The 21,981-nt window shown below is 38.9% G+C and overlaps 1 protein-coding gene across 1 annotated transcript in view; it reads left to right on the top strand.

Annotated features, from left to right (window-relative positions):
* Positions 1-21,981, top strand: part of PLCB4 (phospholipase C beta 4) — a 472,346-nt gene that overhangs the window by 347,334 nt on the left and 103,031 nt on the right. Inside the window, exons 9-14 of the mRNA XM_006150920.2 lie at positions 1,191-1,272; positions 2,509-2,609; positions 3,251-3,308; positions 11,801-11,909; positions 17,005-17,215; positions 19,431-19,524. Coding sequence (XP_006150982.1) covers positions 1,191-1,272; positions 2,509-2,609; positions 3,251-3,308; positions 11,801-11,909; positions 17,005-17,215; positions 19,431-19,524 — 655 coding nt within the window. The remainder of the gene's footprint in view (positions 1-1,190; positions 1,273-2,508; positions 2,610-3,250; positions 3,309-11,800; positions 11,910-17,004; positions 17,216-19,430; positions 19,525-21,981) is intronic.

Genomic DNA, 21,981 nt, shown 5'->3' with positions numbered 1-21,981 from the left:
CTCGCCAGATGCATGTGAATGTGTACTCAAAATCCTGAAAGGAGAAGGGATCGTGGTATGGCCATCTCCTCTGGGGGTATAGGTGGTTTCTCACTTTCTCTCTGTGTGTCTCTGACGAGCGCACATGCCTTATAGCAAAAAATCTCTCTCTAACAAATAAATAAATTAAATAAAAAATAATAAAAAAATTTTTAAAAAATCTTGTCTCAAGGTAGTGCCAAGATTCTGTTGAAACACTGGGTAATTTTTCCCCTGTCCTCCCACCCTCCAACCTACCACTTTCATATTAAAGTCCCTAATCCCGAGGCAGCTGACATTTCAGTGATGCAAGGGTGTTTATCTTGGAAGCAAAAACAAAATATATCTGATAACGTGTGTCAAGTGTGGTGAGTGTGAAAACCAGGAGAACAGCTGTCATTGGCATGGTCTAAGTTCTATGGGGCCTATTATTCTTCTTTAAAATCAGATATTGTCAACATGAGGTTTTATTCTAGAGCTCTTGGCCTGTCTTCCACATTCCTTTTTTCCTAAGAGAGTACAGACTGTCCCCAAAATACTGTAGATTGATTTAAGTTCTTTCAAATTTACAGTGGTATGAAAGTGGTATGTCTTCAGTAGAATCCATACTTTGAGTTGCCATATAACCATTCCATTTTTCACTTTCAGTACAGTCATCAATACATTTCCTGAGCTATTTAATGCTTTATTATGTAATAGGCTTTATTTGGCTTGTTTTGCCCAACTAGAGCTACTGTCAGTATTCTGAGCACATTTAAGGCAGGCTATACTAAGCTATAATATTCAATGGGTGAAGTGAATTAAATGCATTTTCTACTTACAATTTTCTCAGTGAACCATGGGTTTTGGGTTGTACCCGTGTTCAGTTAAGGAGCATCTATAAGTGGTAGAATCAGAATTCTTGTTTTCATCTCACAGTGTGTGCCCCCCAGTGCCCCTTGTTTTCCAAGGACCTAAGAGACTGCTTGACCTAGAATCAAATTGCATCTGTAGCATAACCAGTTCTAGTAACCAAACAGAAATATTGGGAAAAAAAAAAAACATCTACCAAAAAAAAATAATAATTTTTCTTTTTCCTTTTCTCTTAATCCTATCATTCCTAATTTTACTTGAATCTTTGCATAGAGAGAATAATAACTTCTATTTTTCTCTTTCTTTCTTTTCTGCCCTAGTATTACTAGAACTTTTGCATCGGGAAAAACAGAAAAGGTGATCTTTCAAGCACTCAAGGAATTAGGTCTTCCCAGTGGAAAGGTATTCATTGACCTAATCATGTGTTTCTAAAACCACTGTATTTATTTATGTTCTCTTATGTAATAAACTAGATTATTTAGATTAACCTGATCTCAGTTAAGTTCAGAATTAGATTCAGTGACATACAGTATAGTTAATTTTCTCTTCATTCTCCTTCCTTTCTTTTGTTCCCTGTGCATTTTACCCTATGCAGTTTAAAATTCAAATTGTTTACTTCAAGATTTTTTTTGTGGGACCAGCAGTTAGCATAAAAGCTATGTCATTGAACTCCCATATAGTTGACCGTGGTTCAAGTCCTGGACCTGGTGGCTTAAACTCACGCCGGGCATGTGCTTGTGCGTGTCCAAGATCTCCAGAGGATAAAGGAAGAGAAGGGATTGCGGTGAGGCCATCCTCCCTGGGGGGTGATTTCTCGCTTTCTGTCTGTCTCTCTGGCGAGCGTATGCACCCTGTAGCAAAAACCTCTCCCAAAAAAGATGTTTTTTGTGAACTTTATTAAGAAATGGAAGTGAGGCTGCTTTTTTGTTTTTTGTTTGTTTGTTTGTTTTGCATAGCATAGAGAGCTTATTTTAGAGAAGCCTATCAATACTGCCTCAACCAAGCACCCCATCAGCATGAATGATTCATAGTAAGTTCAGTTCTTGAGGTGGCTTTGCAATGTTTGAGAAAGCTTCTCTCCCCCAAACCATTTATGTCCCTAGCCCTTCAGGTTCAAAATAATTGCAGTTAATTTATTGACTGCAACAAAGATTCAAACCTGTTACACCTTGAACAAGTTCTATTTGAAATATAAAGTTCAGTATGAAAAGTTAAGACTTGTATGGTCTTTCTAAGTCTCTTTATGTGGGCTTATGAAAACTCACAGAATTAAGCATAATTAAACTTTGGGCTTGATTTATTCAGCATCTTCTGAGCAGGCCTTTACTTTTCTCCCTCAAGGAGACATGGAAGAAATATTTGTCTATGGGCTGTTTCCCGGTGAAGTCCAGCTGTAGCCAGATGTTGGCTCGCACAAACCATGGCTGGATGTTCACTGGAAACACTCTTACACACACTGGATTCTAGCAGATGGCCAGGCTGTGGCTGGAAGTTGGCCTTCTGGCTTCTATCAGCAAGAATCAAGGATGGAGGCCCTGGAATTCCAAGTGGTTGTCACTTTGCTTCCTGACCCTGTAGATTCTCACCCTCGAAGGAGAAAAGGTTCTATGATTTATGACACTCTTTTATTCTTTACAGAATGATGAAATTGAGCCTGCAGCATTTACTTATGAAAAGTTCTATGAACTGACACAAAAGATTTGTCCTCGGACAGACATAGAAGATCTTTTTAAAAAAATGTAAGTTCCACTTATGAGAAAGTGTCATAGAAATATTGCCACTATCCTTTTATATTTTTAAAACTTTTTAAAAAATATATTTTAATATAGTATATTGGTAGTGCCTAGAAATATCTAGTCAGGGTTACATTTTCACCCCTTAGTTTATCAGTGTAAAAGTTCACTCTGAGTTTTGAGAAACTTTTACATAAATTAATTATAGCACCTGGAACCTTCCCTCCCCCTTGCATTGGCTTTACTAACTACCTACAATTTTAACCTGCTCCTTTAGGTATTAACCCATTTTGTGAACTAACTAGATTCAGTTTGGAATGTTAATATGTTGTTGACAAGTTCATTCATTCCAGTTATTTCAAATGGATGACTTACATGTTGTTTTAAAAATAGCATTTTCTTGTAACCCAATAGAAGAACTGCAGACATTTTCTGGGACCTAGCAGGAGTGTTTTCTTTCCTTTGTTGTTATTTGTTGTTGGCTTGTTTTCCCCTTACACACAGTCTCTGACCATTTTAAAAATTCACCACTACTTCAGGGTTAGAAAATAAGTTTAGAATAATCATCAACAAATGTCAACATGTAAATCGTGCCTACTGTAGCCTCATATACAAAAACTTACTTTTTCTAATAAATTTCTTTTCAGCAATGGAGACAAAACTGATTATTTAACGGTAGACCAATTAGTGAGCTTTCTAAATGAAGTAAGCTTTTTCATACATTAACTCCATAGTCTGTGTGCAGTGGCTTGCTCCTCCAGTGTCTCATTGCATGCCCATGTCATATGCTCTGATTTGCTTTGCTTATGACCTGCTGATCTTTCCATTATGGCTTTACCAGGTGCAAAAATCTGCTGCCACCCTGTGTGTCCTTGTGCTTCCTACGCATCAGCTTTGCATACTGCTTTTTGTTGGTTTCTCGCTGTGATGTGTAGCTCTGGTTTTGTGTGTATGTGTGAATTTTATAATATATGCAATGAAATGTGTCTATGTTTTTGCAAGATGATATGTAAGGTACTTTTAAAAAAAATCTATTGATCTTATTAAATACAAAGAATGGATTAAGTTTACCACCCAGTCATTGGATTCTCCATTGCTATCTTTATTTTATACCTTTGCATGGACTGAAAAGCTTTATTTTTGCCTTTTAATGGATTGCATGTAAAAAAAAAATGTAGGTTCAAATAAACTCTTTTGACAGCAAGCAAAACGCTTGAGTTCCTGGGTGAAAATATAGTGAGTACTAGGCTTATTGGATTACAGGTTAAATTTTAAATTTTTATTTTTATAGTAACCTCAGAACTAATTTTAGAATGTGAGTCACTTCAAAAAACAAAACTGGTTGGCAAAATTTATCCAAGCACAAGAGAAAGATATTTTAGAACTAGTAAAGGTTGCAACTTAAATTAACTTTTTCTTTACACATACCCCCCAAAAAAGTTTTCTGATTTTCAGTGAAACCCACCAAGGGTCTTGTTAATCTAAAAAAGAAAATCCATTTTTTTCTCACACATGAGTAAGAAGAGTTTATTTAAATGAACAATGGACAAACGTACAATGTTTTTATTTTAAAATAACTTAGATATTATTATACCATATAAAGATAAAAGCTTTAGAAAAGATAGCATCATGCCAGATGTAAGATATTGCCATTAAAAAAAAAAAAAAGACAACAAGCAGAACATGCTCTGCTGCTTTGTAGTGACAAATCCTGTCTTTGCCAAGGTTTCTTTTCTTGCCCTGTGAGGGTTCAGTGCCTTGCGGTTCATAGGGTTGCACTTTAGAAACTTTGCTATGCTAACCGAAGTTTAAATGCAGAAAGAGACATGGTACTCTGTATATCCACACAGATGCATCCACTTTTGAATAATCCTTTCAGTACAATATAATATTTATTTTACTTGAAAACATTTCAAATTTTCCACTCCACTAGTTTTCAGTCATGTGAATACTACGATTGCAATCTTTACCCAGATATTATCCACATTTTTACGCCACTGTTGCTCAGAACTTAAATTGCCTTGCTTTTGTTTCCTTAAACCTCTCTTCTGCTTTTTCTTTTTTTTTGTTTGATTTCCCTCAGCTTCTTCACCTGCTTTGGTTCATTGATCATCTTGGTGAGATAGGTAGGAATCCTGCTTCCTACTAAATAGGGAAGAGTTTAGTGGACAGGAGAAAATATACCACATCACCAATTTGCCCTTTCCTAAAATATGGCTTCTTGTGTGCTTTGGGATGAAACTGGCATCCAGTCTCTACTAAACATTACAGAGATCTTCATACTATGTTTTCCTGTTCAGATAAAGGAACAGTTCCTAAGTCTGGAGGATGAGAACGACATTCACAATCTCTGATCCGATGCATTTCCTTTTACGAATTGTTTTGTTGGTCTACCAATAATAACTCTTCTAGTATAGAATAGTCAGTCTTATATAAATATGGTCACTGTACTTCCTTATTCTGCCATCCAAAGTCTTTCTTAGAACAGGTATTATTTGGCTAGCTTTTCTCCATCATGATTATAGTGGATAATAGTATTCATTTGTTTTATATGTTTCCTTCTATTCAGCTTCTCACTATAAAGAAGTACCTTGAATTTTTTTATGTAGGACTGATGGAATCACAGTGATTCTAGGTTTGAGGCAGCGGGGGATGGGGTGTCATAGAGACTGTTAGACAGGCCAAGAAAGTGTACAAACTTTCTGTCTTTCTTTCTTTCAGGGTTTTTTTTTTTTTTCTTTTTTCTTTTTCCCCCACAGGGCATGTGCACTTGCCAGAGAGTGATAAGAGAGCTAATGAGAAATTACCCCCTCGGGGGATGGCCATACTGCTCTCCCTTCTCTTCTAATCTCCTCTCTCGATTTTGGGCATGCACACATATGCACTCAGTGTGATTTTCAAGCCATTGTATCTAAAACTCAAACCATAGTTGACCATGTGGGAATCCAGTGCATTGACCAGCATGCCACCCACTGGTCCCTAAAAGCCCCCAGATTTCATTTTTTTTAAAGAGGTTTTTTGCCAAAGGTTGCATGTGCTCACCAGGGGGAGAGAGAGAAAAAGAAAGTAAGAAATAACTCCCCAGGGGAATGGCCATACCATAATCTATTCTACTCCACTCTCCTCCTGGGATCTTGGGCACACATACACATACCTGGCATGACTTTTAAGCTACCAAGTCTGAGACTTGAACCATGGTCGGCCAGGTGGGTGTCCAGCGACATAACCACTATGCCATCTGCTTACCTCCCCAGACTTTATTATTTATTTATTTATTTATTTTTATTTTAATTTATTTATTTGCATTCATTCATTCATTGTATATCGTTAAAGCATACAAAATGAGATTTTCCATCCAGAGTACACTGTATATTGTCTCAATCAAGCACATCAACAAACATGTTATTGTCGGCAAATAATTTTCCATTTCTTATTTTCTGTATGTTTTGCTTTTTTCCCCCTCCCTTGATTCCCTATCTCTTACCCTCTGCCCATCTCCCTCTCTCCTCCCACACTGTCCCTGGTATCTATGTTTGCTTTCTATACTGTTTTCCCCCCATGTTTCATTGAATTACTAAAGACCTTAATTAATCTAAATATTTTCATAGCAAACACAGCTGATATATACATTTCCATGAACACAAGTCTAACTTTAGTCATCCTATAAAGTAGCACCTAGCTGGGGCTATATATCTTACTGCAGTCATTGAATAGATATTTTTTTTTCTGAAACTTTCTTTTTTTTTGTAACTTAATTTATATTCTTTCCCTGAGCATCATCACAACATTCTAAATGTAGTTGGTGTCTACAACTGTCTTCCATTCCTTTCCCACCCACATTGTATTGATCACACAATTTCTTACATAATCTAACTGCTTCCAATGGTGAGTTCACTCGGTACTATTAAGAAAACCAGTTTTAACTTAAATCAAAGAAATGCCAAGGAATTTTGATTAAGGCCAGGAAACAGGTTAGGATTCTGTTCATGGTGGGTACATGAACCTATCAGTCTCATGTACTTTTATCTTCTGTTGTGGTTCAATTTTCCTGATTAAATTCTGGGATAGAATATTCAACTCCAGACTTGTCCCTACGATTAAGTTGGCCACTTTCTTAGTTTTTGAACTCTTATTTCTGTGTGTTTGTATTTAATTTTCCTGATAGAGCACACCCTTGAGAACCTCTGGGAGATCTGGTCTGGTGCTGATAAATTCTTTCAGGTTTTGTTTATCTGAGAACGTTCTTGTCTTTTCTTCCCACTTGAAAGATAATCTTGCTGGGTACAGTATTTTTGGCTGAAATTGCTTCTCTCTTAACACTTTGAATATATTTTTCCATTCTTTCCTCGCTCGCATAACAATGCGACCCAGACCTGATTTTTAATCAATATGTCTGCCGCACATCTTCCTTGTCTATTCTAGTGAACTCAACCAGAAGAACCAGACAAAAATCTGAATGAATCCTTGAAGAAGCATTGGCAAACCTAGAGAAGGTCCTGCTGGCTCCTTGCATACCTCTTTTGAGTCCTACTCCTGCTCTTTTCTCTCTAAAATCAAACATCCCTTAATTAGACCACTTTCAAATTTGTAATGGAAGGCTGCAGAGAGGGCTCACTCAAAAAAGGCACAAGCGTTGAATGTAAGGGTCTATGACTTCAAAACACTGGAACTAAATATTTTTATAATGCCTCAGCCATGTAGTATCAACCAGCCAGCATTCAACATTGCATTGGAAGCCCTAGATGATACATTAAGGCAGAGAAAAATAAATGAGTCCCATGAAAGTTGAAAAGGACTTCTAAGAGTTAATGAAAAAATGAAATTAAAGTATGAATTTATTTTGGTGCAAACAAATTTCAAAATCCACGCACAGTGTTACTGTGAATTTTTTTGACATTTGTCTATTGATTTTTTTGGCTGTTTTGTCAATTGTTTCTCATGTTATTTTTTTTAAATTATTATTCTAATGAACTTTATTTTAATTTGACCAGAGAGGGACAGAACGAGAAAGAGAGAGAGGGAGAGAGCAAGCCACTGGGTCTGAGACTTGAACCGTGGTCAGCCATGTGGGAGTCCAGTGCCTTTAACCACTATGCCACCTGCCGGCCCTTCTCATGTTATTTTTCTGAACTTTCCTTTTAATTCAAAAAGTGAGAGAAGTTTATCGTTTTTGATATCAAGGTAGAAAATCAACATCTGCAAATATTGAGTTTGAGTTAGTTTCACCTCCCTTTCCCTATAAGAAGATAACTTGATTTTTGTTTTACCTTCATTCTCAATTAAACTTATTATAAGGATGGCAGCAACTAAGAGCCTGCAGAACTAGAAGATGCATAGAGGGCAGGAGAGAGATCAAAATAAGGAAGAGAAGAAATAGGTCTTAGATGGTCACATCTAAGCTAATCAAGAATTAGCTTTATTATTATTATTATTTTTATTTTCTTGTTGTGGTTGTCCCCCCCCTGCCTCACATATACCGTTTCATCATGTTAGGACAAAACCTCATTTTTCTATTTTTTTATTTTTGCTGTTTAAAGAACCCATGATCTCTTTCCTTTTATAACATCTTTCTTCTTCTTCTCCTTCTTCTTTTTTTTAAAGAGATTTTTGCCTTAGGGCATGTGCATTTGCCAGAGAGAGATAGAGACAGATACAGAGAGAGGGAAACTGAGAAGTCACCCCCCCCCATGACCCCAGGGGTGGCCATGCCACAGTTCCTTCTCCTCCACTCTCCTCCAGGAATCTTGAGCATGCATGCACACTGCATCCAGCATGATTTTCAAGCCACTGGGTCCGGGACTCAAAATGCAGTAGGCCCTGTAGGAGTCCAGTGACATAACCACTACACCATCTGCTTGCCCCACAATACCTTTATTCTTAAATACATAGATAAAGAGAGGTATTTAGTCTGATGCTTGCAATGATTTCTTTCTCTTTTTTATATCTTTTTTGAATATTATTTATATCAACATCCAACCTCTTCCAGAACTACTTGTATTGAAGCCAGCTGATATATTTCACAGTAAGAGTAAGGACACAGTAATGGAGTCTTGCCCATTATCTCCTCATTTATGAGGGCACAGTTCTGTGACCTATTTTTGGAAGCCATTTAGAATCTCACTTTACAAAGCACTGGGGTGAATACCCTGCATGCATTGTTTCCCCAAATACCAACTGGTGGCCAGTGGTACTCAGGGCTATGAAGTATTTGCTTTCAAGGGCTGTGTTATGTGGAGCTCTTCTGCAACCTATTACTCGGAGAAGAGTAGAAATTATCTTTCTTCTCATTGGTTTTCCATATTAAAAAGTATAGTTTTGTGACTCTTAATTCAAACCATTTGTTTCCTTGTCTTTAGATTACCCAGATTGCACTGCACTACCTTTCTTGAATTTAAAGGTCTTAGAGAAAGCAGATTATATAATCTGCTGGGACAGATACAAAGATAGATGCAACTTCATATTGTCTAAGCTTCATAATTATTTTCTATGAAAGTGATTGTTAGAATATGGGATTATGGGGACTAGCACTTGGCATAATGGCTATGTCGCTAGACTCCCATGTAGTCAACTGTGGTTTGAGTCTCAGACCCAGTGATTTAAACTCACGTTGGGTGCATGTGCATGCATGCCCAGGATTCCAAGAGGAGAATGGAGGAAAAGAGAATGGTGTGGCCATCCCCCCGGGAAGTGATTTCTTGCTTTCTGTCTCTCCATTTCTGTCTTTGTGGCGAGCACACACACCTTATAGCAAAAACCTCTCAAAAAAAAAAAAAGAATACAGGATTATGATATGTCCACTTTTAGAATTTGTTTTTCCTGGTGGTTGCTTCTAATTGGTAGAAGTATCTAATGACTATCATGTCCTCCAATTACATTTGAATGGAACTTCATTGGGAGAACATCCAAGGTGATTAGCATCTTAGATATCTTTGTAGGACTTGGGCATAGTATGTTTTTGTTTACTGATGGGCAAATAGGTTAAAATGCATACCATTACAGGTTAGAGCAGTCCTTCTTCAACCTGAGCACATCAGAATCACTTGAAAGTCTTACTGAAATATGATTTTATGGGTTTCACCTCAGAGATCGGATTCTGTAGGTCTGGGGAGGGGCCCAGAAATCTGCTTTTCTACCAAACTCCCGAAGTTCCATTTGCCTTGATGGTGCTCTGCACAGAGCAACATAAAGTAAGCATCATGTTAGAGTACACACATGCATGTGGATAAGAACACATGAGAATGTCCAAATTCTCTCTCCTTTCCCTAACTTTCTCCTTTCCTCTATAGCTGAATCTCATTTTTCTCTCACTTTTGGATTCATATGGATTTGCCCCCATCATCTTCACAGATTCAAAATACTTTTACTCATGAGCTTATCTTTAAGTCAAAAGACTTAATTTCAATAAGGAAGAGAAATGTAGTGGCTGATATGAACATAACTGCACTGTGGTCTAAAAACGACCTTTGTATCCTGCATCCGTTTTCTCCCATGATATTATTTATGGAGCTGGGAGAAGGGATGCTCCTGAAGGAGTATTTTTGGTTTTTTATTTGTTTGTTTTTAAAACAATGCATCTTCCCCAAAGGGGCGGAGCTCCTCACCCCCTTGAATAGCTAGCTGCATGATGCCATCAATTCATGAAATGAAGTGCAGCATGCCTCCACTTGCCTGGCAATCCATGGTTCACCTCACAATTCCTCTTTCTCTACCTGTCCCATAACTTTTGTTCTTTATGACCATAAAGGCCTGTTGATACTACAACAGTTTCTGTTCTAGCATTTGCATGGATGCAATCTGTTGTGAGCCATAATTTCTTGGATTCGAACAGAAGCATGCTTCATTGGGATGAACTGGCAAAAAGATACCAATTTCTTATAAATTAACATTCTTCACTGGTGAGGGAACCAGAGAAGGTTAGACCAAGTTTCCTTAGGAAATCTCATCAAGTGTTCTGTTGGCAAAAACATTCTGTGTATAGGCCACATTTCAATCATTCTAAAGCAAATGCGGAAGGGAAATCCATATGAACTTTTAATGATGCTTCTTTGATACTTTTCCAATGATTTCCGAAGTCTGTGCATATATTTGGGTAAAGAGTTGTTGCCAAGGTTCTATTTAGTGATCATGTTTTATACAGATCTGCTTAGCTGTCATTAAAATTTGCTTCCTATACTTATTTGACAGATGACCCGGGACACAATAGTCCCCTTAATTCCCAGTCAACAATAGGAACATCTAATCAACCCACTGCCTCTAGATACACCACACACACACACACACACACACACACACACACACAAATGCGCACACACGCACACGCACACACACACACAAGATTGTAGCTGAGTTAATTAGTAAATTATACTGTTCACCATTGACATAAAGTCAGGATGACTTCCCTGCAGAAACAGTCTTATTCTTGGTGCCTCCTGTAAGGCTGGGAGCATCTGAGTTCCTGATTGGAAGAGGATAACAGCCTTTTACAAGTCTTTGTCTTGTCCCCCCCAGGACAAGTTAAGTTAGATTTCACAGTGAGAAAGACATTTCCAAACTACTGACATTTAAGTACAGATTTTTATTTTGTTTATTGCTTGTAAATATCCTTGTGCTGATTAATTTTTCTCATTGCTGCAATTTGTCCTTTTTTTAAAAATTGAAATGGTCTATTTTGAAAAATATTTTTTAAGAAAATGAAGTTTACTGATTGTCCAAGAAGTCTTTTATTGATGTAGAAAAGTAGAATAAAAATGAAAGATGTTTGCCTACCTATCATTTGACCTTTTTGTTGTTGTTTTTGTTTTGGCATGTAATTGTTATCTATTTCTTTATTTGAACTATTTTGGGGGATTTTTACCTTTTTCTTTTGCTTTGTTTTTAGATTTTGGCCTTTTTATAGGCATTTATGCCAAATATTATAGGAATCAGAAGACAATATATTATATATCCTTAAAATTTTGGAAGAGGAAAAAAAATAAACAGGTGTAGTCTGTTTTCTCTCTTCAGTGAGAGGAACCAAAATTTGGGATTTTTGAAGTATATTTTAGGGAGATAGAAAAGAAGGCAATGAAATCCTAGCTGTGTAGTTATAAACATACTAGTCCAGGTATACCTTATTTTAGAAACTGTATACTTTAGTGGTGTATAATGCATCAAGGACAAGAAATATCAACCTAAATGGAGTTATTTTCTCATCATAGCATCAACGAGATCCTCGACTGAATGAAATTTTATTTCCATTTTATGATGCTAAAAGGGCAATGCAGATCATTGAGATGTATGAGCCTGATGAAGATTTAAAGAAAAAAGGTAATAAAAATGAAAAACAGAATTTTTTTCTGTTTAAAAAAAAAAGGCAAGATGTGCAACTTTTAGAAGTTCAAGTTATCTATAAATGCTTTGGAGCCCCAAAGAGCCACAGACTAATGACTGTTTTTTGTTTTTTTTTTTTTTCCTGTTAAGTTAATATAAATTTTACCATGCATCAAATTAGAGAAGTACACCTTAAATTTACTGTGTTATTAGGCATATTACAGAGATGTTTTCCCCTATTAGATTTCACATTAGACTTTAGTGCTGCATATTGTTTAAAATGTAAAAATGCCAAGTACAGCCTCTATTTGTCATCTTTGAAAAGAGCTTCTGCCATATAAAACTTTACACCTTCTTTTGCTTTTTTGTTTTGCCCAGCCAAATAAATTGAATACATGATTTGATGTGCCCTCTCACCTTCATTGGACCTCTGGTATGGAAGAAAAAGCACAACTGATAGGAAATTAAATAGTCTGGAATCACTTTAGCAAATTGTTAGTCTTTCTACACCCTTGCCCCTTTCAGGGAAACTGTGGAAACAATGTATTATCTCTTCAAATATCTGTCAAAAAAAAGTCAAGGAAAAGAATTTGAAGATCGGTTCAATACCAGTGGGAGACACCTGCAGAGGAGGGAGGAATGATGCTCACATCCTGCAGGTGGAGTGCTGGGGATATGGGAGCTCGAGGCTCTGTTCTGTGTCTCCGTGGAAAGTGAAAGGAGAATCGGGTGCAAGTTTTTCTTTCCATTGGGCCTATGAATCTCATGACCTCGGTTTTGTTTTTTTAATTTGCTCTAATGCCAATGGATATGCCGAACGGTTTACACATTCTCTGGACCCACATAACCTGTTGGTATGCCTGGCCCACCACACCTCATGACCTCACTCGCGATGCTGTTCTGAGCCCAGTGGATTTCTTTCTTGGTGTAGTCGCGCACTGACATTTTCTGCTAGGGCCACAGATACCAATCTTCAGCAAGAGTCATTACTTACTTCTCTGTTAATACTCTAAATATCACAATTTATTCCACATTGCAAATTAGTAAAGCAAAGGGAGGAATGGCTTGGTAGAAAACCTAATACTTTGCAGTAGTGGGTGGTGATGTCATTCTTGGCATTACCGGTCCCTGTGGGACTTGAGCAAGGACTCTGGGCCTCACAGTTTCTGCTTGTCAGATGGTGGGGATGATACAGTCATCTGAAGAGTAATTTTCTTCCCTACCTTCATTTATTAAAGCTCATGGAGGGCTTACTGGATGCCAAGCCCTGTGCTAGATGCCAGGAATTCAAATCTGAGGAAGAAACACCCCCTTCCTTAAAGGCAGTTGTGATCTGTTCAAGGCAAAAAACAAGTGACTCAGGAATTCCTTGGCAGTGTGATAAATGCCATGATAGACGTGTGTCTTTGGTTATTTCTAATGTCCTTCCAACCCCTGGAAGTCTACAAAATTACCATTAACACATCTAAAAAAGTAGCTTTACCATTTCACAAGTGACCGGAATTTTAAAGTTTGTCATTATCCAGTATGGGAGAATTCTAAACTTCTGGTGGGAGTACAGACAGGTACAACCACTTGGCATTTGAGTGGTAGCTGTTAAAGTGAAAAATATGCCTCTCCTACAACCCAAGGTTTCCACTAGATATGTGCCCTAGAGAGTGTCTTGTACGTTTCCTAAGCTCTGGACGTCAGAGTGGTACAGAGCTCAGTTCTCAGATCCTTTCTCAGCTGCGCTCACACAGGCCAATGACTTTCAGTTTGTTCCCTGTGTGTGCATGACTTTCAAATCCAACCCTCCTGTCCTAACTTCTAACTTAAACTGCAAACCCGTAATAGTGCTCTCCTCGGATATGGAATGGCATTTCCTTTCCATGTATATGTATAACACATTTTGATTCTATGTCCCCCAGGCCTGTTCCCCTCCCAGCCTATAAAATGGTCCCATTACTCACCCAGCTTTTCAAATCAAAACCCTTAGAATCTTCCTGGTCCTGTTTCTTTTACCTGACATCTGGTCCAGCAGAAAGAACTGCAAAATCCAGCTTTACATGAATTCCTTTTCATCATCTCCTCTTTTACCAGACTCTCCACACCTGTCTATCATTTCTCCCCGGCAGTGCCGGCTGCCTGCTAACCAGTCTTCTCCTTTCCACTCAGTGCCCTATGATTTATGCTCCAGACAGCAGCCAGAATAAACCTTTTGCATGAAATTCAGGTATGATATTCTACTCTTCAAAGCCCTCCAAAGGTTTTCAAACACAATTAGAGTAAAATCCAAAGTACTTAATGAAGACCAAGCCCCCCTCATGTAGCCTTTGGTACCCCCCGACACTTGTTTTCCACTGCTTTTCCTCAGTCACTCGCCCATCTTGCTGTCACTGAGTATACCTGGCATGTATTTTCTTGCATTGAGGATTTTTTTTTTCTTTCAGTTATCGCTATAGGGCTCTTGTGCTTGCCGAAGAGACAGAAAGAAAGAGAGGAAATAAGAAATTATCCCCTGTGTGGAATGGCCACACCACAAGCTCTTCTACTCCAGTTTCCTTTCAGGATTTTGGGCAAACATGCACATGCACCTGGCATAATTTTCAAGTTGCCGGGTCCAGGATGCTACCCCGTGTAGCCAGCCATGTGGGATCCAGCGCTTTCACCTCCACACTACCTGCTGGCCTTTTGCATCAGGGATTTTGTACTTACTGATCCTTCAGCCTTGAATGGAGTTTCTGGTGTGCCTGTGGCTTGCTCCCCATGTATGCACAGAAGGGCTGTCACTAGCCACTTATCTAACACAGTATCTTGTCATTCTTGGGATGTTTATTTATTTCCTGAGGATGAGGGCAAGACAAGCACCTTCCCAGTCTCATGCCCTGATCCTCCTCCTTCGCAGCTTTCCAGGATCACAGACACTCAAGCCTGGTGTGTACAGGCCCACGAGGGAACTTTAACCCACAATCTTCCTTATGAATCTAGCATTGCTTGAGCAGCACCTTACTCATGTGCCACCTATTCAACCCTCTTTATTTTTTATTGCTTTCCTTCCTACTTTCTTTATCCAACACTTTCACGCAATTATATTATACTTACATTAACTTTTTCATATCTTTTCCTCTCTGGTAATACATGAGTGTTATGAAAGCAGAACTCATGTGTTTCTTCTATCACTATGTCTATCCAGGCATCTCAAAAAGTGCTTGCTCTCAGAATGAATGAACGTGCCTAAATTGGAAAGTACATACATTTCTGTTGTAGTTCTCTTAGTTATAATTAGAAATGGCTTAAACAACCATCAATGAAATTATTGATACTAAATTATGATATATTCATGGATGGACTTCTGTACATTTGGTGAAAAATAAATGAAGAGCTACATTTATAAACTTGATTAGCCCAAGGAAATATAAGCACTGTAGTTTGCTCATGTGGGAGAGATGTGATATAAATTTGAAAATATTCAAAATGATTGTTTGGATAAATTCCCATGTAGAAGAGTTGCCTAGTCCTCCTGGGGAATGTTAGATACAAAAACTAGCTTTATGGTTAACTACATGGTAATAGGAGTTTGGGGTGGGATGGAACTGAGGTGTACACAGTACTACTGTGACATCTGCAATTACATATTACTTTTTTTGTTAAGGTTTTTGCCATAGAATGCATGTGCTCACCTGAAAGAAAGGCAGTGAGAGGGGAACTGAGAAATCCTCCAGGGAGGATGGTCACTCTGCAGTCCCTTCTCCATCCTCCTCTTGGGATTTGGGGCACACATACACATGCACATGATTTTCAAGCCACCACATCCAGGACTCAAACCAGAGTTGGCCATGTGGGAGTCCAGCACCTAAACCACCATGCCACTTGCTAGCCCCACAATTATGTTTTTCATTGGAAACTGTAAAGCAAATAAGGCAAAATATTAAGAGGACAAAGTTGTGGGACAAGCCCAGGTACTTTCCTGAAAGTTTGAAGTCAGTTCAAGCTGAAGTTGTTGATAGTTGATAGAGTATGAAAAAAAACAAGGAAATATTGATTTGTCTCTTCTGCAGTAACCATGTGGACTCTGCCCCATATCAGAAAGGTATGATCAAAATGAATAGTGCTCAGCCTTGGTGGCACTTGCACTGCTAAGATGCTGTGCTCTGTAGGCGGGGACCACATAGAAGGCCCAGGTTTGATTCCTGGTCTACCCTAAAGGCTGGATGAGATGGGTGCTCTTATAATCCCAGCAATTCAGGGAAGCTGAGGTAGGAGGATCACAAGCTTGACCTGGGCAAATAGCAAGATCCTGTCTTTAGAAGTTCCTGGAGTGTGTACTCGCTGAAAAGACAGAGAGACAGAAAGTGAGAAATCATCCTCCAGGGGCAATGGCCATGCTGCAATCCTTTCTCCATTCTCCTCTCAGGATTTTGGGCATGAATGCACATATGCCCGGTGTCAGTTTGAAGCCTCCAGGTTCGGAACTTGAACCACAGTCAGCCATATGGGAGTCGAGTGATGTAACCACCACATCATCTGCTGGCCCTTGTTTTCCATTTCTTAAATAATGCCTCTCATATATATGGGGATCTTCAGAAACTTTACAGAAAATGAATATGATGAAACATCTATGCATGGATTTAAAAAAGGTTTTGCACTAAATACACTTATATTGTTAACTCTATTTTCCCATGAACTTTCTGACAGCCCTCCTACAATGTTATTAACCATTTATGATCCTAGAAAACAGATGGGGCCAAGATTTTTCCTCATTTGACAGAAGAGGAAACTGAGACCCAGAATCCTAAGGAGTGAGTGGCAGAAACAGAACTAGAGAAAGGTCCTCTTGATTCCTGGTCACCATAACTCTGAATTTAGAAGCTCTGTACTTCTACCATCATGGATACAAAAGCTGAATGTCATTTCTTTGTGGAAAGTGTTATGTCACATATATCATACAACTCTATTATTTTATTCAAGCTTTGAAAGATAAAGGTTCTTGGGAAAGACACTGTGGAAAAGTTTGAGCTCTTACTGTCTACGCTCAGCTGCCATGAACAAACAAGAGATGTGCTTCCTGGGAGCTATCAATGCTAGTCCCATGTTCTTTTTTTCCTCCTAGGCCTCATATCCAGTGACGGGTTTTGCAGATATCTGATGTCCGATGAAAATGCCCCGGTCTTCCTAGATCGCTTAGAACTTTACCAAGAAATGGACCATCCTCTGGCTCACTACTTCATCAGTTCTTCCCATAACACCTACCTCACGGGCCGGCAGTTTGGTGGCAAGTCTTCGGTAGAAATGTACAGACAGGTTCTCCTGGCTGGTTGCAGGTCAGAAACCCACGATGACAATTTGCTGTCTATATATAATGCCCTTCTATTTCATGGACCTTTTTCCTGAAAAATAGAAAATAGTCATCAAAGTGAAAAAAAAGTCTGTCTTTCTCTTGAATAGATTATGATGGGCATTTAACCTTGAGAAAAGAAGAATAGTATCTCTTCCAGAAAAGTCTAGAGTCATCTTGTGGGTCAAAAGATTTTTGTTTTAAATGTAAATTTAAATAATACCCCAAAATTGAAAAAAAAAAAACCCTGCACATTTTATTAAATCATATTAACTTTTCTATTCAGTATAGACACTTGCAAATTTAGCTGTAATGTTAAAAGTTTAAAAATTTAGTTTTCTCAGAATAGAGATGGTTGCAAATGGTTTTCTTTTTACCAAAACTGACAGATGTTTGAGATTTAGGATTAGGCAAAAAGTGATGAAAGTGAAAAATATAGTTAAGACTGTGATTTTTTTTTCCTTGATAGTCAGTGAAGCAAAACTTATTTAAAGCACTATTGTTTTTATACATGGAAATACTTTAAAGGACACTAACTACCTCTGATCATGCACTTCTAGACACTTGAGTATGAATCACTAAAACAAGAACAATGTTTAATATGGCCAAAGTAACATTATCCCACCTAAAAAAACTGAAAAATTATTTGTGGCATCACCTAAAACCTAGTTTATGTTTAAATTTTCACAGTTCTCCTAAATTGTCCTTTATTTTGGCTTTCTCACAAGTAGGAGTTAATCCTGAACCATGCTACTTTTATATTTCTTAAGTATCCTTTTTTCCTTGTATTTTTTATCAAGCTATAATTTATATTACATTAAAATCATCATTTTTTAAAAATTATTTATTTATTAATTTATCTTTGTGATTTTGGCAGTAGGGCACGTGTGCTCACTGGAGAGAGACAGAGACAGTGAGAGAGAAAGTGAAAAATCATGCTCCCCCCTCCCTCAGGGAATGACTACAATCCTTTCTCCTCCATTTTCCTCTTGAGATTTTGACCTGATTCTCAAGTCACTGGGTCTGGGACTTCAACAGTGGTAGGCCATGTGGGAGTCCAGCGCTTTACCCACCACACCCCCTGTTGGCCCTTTCCATTTATTTTTTTTAATTACCAGAGGGTAGGGACTAGCAGTTAGCGTAATGGCTATGTCACTAGACTCCCATGTAGTCGACCGCAGTTCACATCCTGGACCCAGTGGCTTAAACTCACCCTGGGCACGTGTGCGTGTGTGCCCAAGATCCCAAGAGGAGAATGGAGGAGAAGGGATTGCAGCGTGGCCATCCTCCCTGGGGCGTGATTTCTCGCTTTCTGTCTCTCTGTCTCTGTCTGTCTGGCGAGCACACACGCCTATAGCAAAAACCTCTTCAAAAAAAAAGAAAAAATTGCCAGAGGATATATGTGCTAGCCAGGAAGACAGAGAGAGGGAGGAAGCACCCCCTAGTAGTGCATGGTCATGTTGTAACCCCTTCTTCTCCAGTTCTCCATCCTGTTGGAATTTGGGGTAAGCACGTGCACCACCCAGTGTGCTTTTCCTGCTGCCAGAGCCAGGATTCAAACTGCAGTTAGCCATGTGAGATCCAGATCCCTTACTACTAGGCCATGGGCTGGCCCAAATTCACCATTTCAACAGCAGTAAACTGTACAGTAAAGTGGCTTTTAGCACATTCAGAGCATTATATGACCATCACTACTGTGTAATCCCGGAACATTTCATAGTTCCAAAAAGAAATCCTGTAATCTGTTGATTCTCTTTTCATCTTAGTCCATTTTCGATGATATCAGCCTAATGAGGAATACAGTATGATTTTATGTGAATTAATCATGATAACTCATTCAATTTTCTGCTCTGTAAGCAAACAACTTATTTTGTTTTTAAGGGATTTTTGGCCTTATGGCATGCACTCACCAGAGAGACTGAGACAGTGAGAAGAAAAGTGAGAAATCGCCCCTAAGGGGGATGGCCATGCCACAATCCCTTGTCTTTTTTTGTCTTTCTGGGATCTTGGGCACACATACACACATGCCTGGCGTGATTTTCAAGCTATCAGGTCTGAGACTTGAACTGCAGTCAGCCATGTGGGAGTCTAGGGACATAATGCTATGCCATCTGCTGGCCCCTGCAAATAACTTATTTTCATGCCTTGTGTTTAGTATCTTATTGTAAGAGTTCAGTATTGTAATTCTACTGTGTTCCTAGATGTGTTGAGCTTGATTGTTGGGATGGAAAAGGTGAAGATCAGGAACCGATAATAACTCATGGAAAAGCAATGTGTACAGATATCCTTTTCAAGGTAAGTTCTAAAATTACACAGCCTCAACCTTTTCCAAGTGATTATGAAAATGCAGGAAATAGGCAGATGGAGAAAAGAAAACAAATCACTTTCACAAGCATTTTACCTTTATATCCTTGACAAATGTCTTTTCCCCTCCATGTTACTTCTGCTGTCAAATGGTGTCGGTCTTACATAATCAGCTTTCTCTGGCAGTCTACCTAGGTTTACTGACCTTAAAAACTGTCTTTCATTTTCTTATCTACTGACATGCTTACTTAATTTGCATTATTCCTGAAGGACTTCAGTGGGTCAGAAAAATGTAAATAGAATACAGAAAAGTAAATTATAAATAGGGCATATAAGAATAAGAGAGGAGGGGCATGGTGGTTAAAGGCGCTGGACTCCCATATGACCAACCATGGTTCAAGTCCTGGATCTAGTGGCTTGTTTTCTCACTTTCTCTCTCTTTCCGTCTGATTAAATTGGAAAGTAATAATAACAATAAATAAAGTTAAATCAAATAATTGCTTTAAAAAAAGAAAGAATAAAAGAGGAGGCCAGGTGGTGTATGGTGATGAAGGCAGCTAGATCCCACATGGTCAACTGCCGCTTGAGTCCCAGACCCAGCAGTTTGTAAAACATGATGGACATGTGTGCACACATGCCCAAAATCCCAAAAGGAGGGAGAAATGAAGAGACGGAATTGCAGCATGACACACCCCCATGGGGGGAGTGCTGTCTCAGTTTGTGTGTGTGCGTGTGTCTCTCTCTCCTCCCAATGAGAGCACATATCCGCGGGGCAATTTTTAAAAATAAAAGAATGAGACAATGAGGTTAGAGTTTATGGTTGGCCTCAATCACCACATCATCTGCTAGCCCTGGTACAGGCTTATTTTGATGCCAAAATATGTTGAAGTCCATGCATAATTTTTTTTCATATTAACACATTTTCTGTGAACTATTTGAAGACCAGGTACATTGGTCTCTGTCATTTTGATATAACTCAAGGCAGATCTTAAAGTATCTGGAACAGTGGTTCTGTCTACGTAGGAAAAATCACTGGGGGTAATTCAAATGCATGGATGCCGAGGCCCTGTATGCGTAACACTCCACATCTGTCACTTCTCTTAGCCAAGATGAGTTGGTGAGTTTAAACCAGCAATGAATTCTAGATCATGCTTCCTTAGAAGTATAAAGAGCATATTGAAGTAGGAACCATGAATCTGCACAGCCAGCCAAACCGACAGTAAGGATGACGTCCTCTTTAGAGAATTAAAGACCCTTATAAGGAAGCTTAGCTGAAAAGAAGGCTGTTCCCTCTCAGCTTGGCGTGAGCAAAGCACCCAAAGGCAAAGCCAGATTTTTCCTCAAGGAGAAATTCTTGGTCAACTCAAAGGGACAATCAAGGTCACAGTCATTTTCACTTAGGAAGGAAGTTTACGCAGGAATAAATGTCCACCTGGTCAAAAGGAGGTCTCAATAAAATATTCTAAGACTGTTTAGCCTTGGGCGTTATCATTTAAAAGGGATTTAGGAAACTATTGTAATCTAGTTTACTGATTAAATGAATAATGGGATTTGCCAGTAGTTAGCGATAAATCCAGAAGAAATGCGATTTTTTTTTTAACCAGCTCTGAGGTGACTCCGAAAAGTTAGTAGAAAAAAATTGAATTAGAGTAATAATTTATTTTGGTGTAAAAACAAAATAAAATTTACACATACTTTTTTTTTTTTTTTTTTTTTTTTAGAGATTTTCACTGTAGGGCGCGTGCACTCGCCAGACAGACAGAGAGAGACATAGAGACAGAAAGCGAGAAATCACCCCCCAGGGGGGATGGTCACGCCGCAATCCCTTCTCCTCCATTCTCCTCTCGGGATCTTGGGCACGCACGCACTCGCGCCCGGCGTGAGTTTTAAGCCACCGGGTCCGGGACACGAACCGCGGTCGACTACGTGGGAGTCCAGCGACATAGCCATTACGCTAACTGCTGGTTCCCTTCCTTTTTTTTTCATAATATATGTTTGCCATGAGGTTTTTTCCTTTTCTTTTTTTTAGGTTTTTGCCATAAAGTGTGTGTGCTTGCTTGAGAGACAGTGAGAGGGAAAGTGACAAGTCACCCGCCAGGAGAATGGACACAATGCAATCTCTCCTCCATTCTCTTTCTGAGCTATTTTGGGCATGCACACACATATGCCTTGCATGATTTTCAAATCGTCAGATCCGGACTTGAATTGTAGTTGGCCATGTGGGAGTTCAATACCGTAACCATCATGTCACCTGCTGGCCCTTCCATTAACTTTTTGAAGACCCTGCTGCGGATGATCCTCTGGTTGTCAAAACGTTGGTAGGGGGGAACCAGCAGTTAGCGTAATGGCTATGTCGCTGGACTCCCACGTAGTCGACCGCGGTTCGTGTCCCGGACCCGGTGGCTTAAAACTCACGCCGGGCACGTGTGCGTGCGTGCCCAAGATCCC

Source organism: Tupaia chinensis, unplaced genomic scaffold, assembly GCF_000334495.1.
Source record: "Tupaia chinensis unplaced genomic scaffold, TupChi_1.0 Scaffold000305_1, whole genome shotgun sequence".
NCBI classification, from domain to species: Eukaryota; Metazoa; Chordata; class Mammalia; order Scandentia; family Tupaiidae; genus Tupaia; species Tupaia belangeri.
This window is presented reverse-complemented; position numbering and strand designations above follow the sequence as displayed.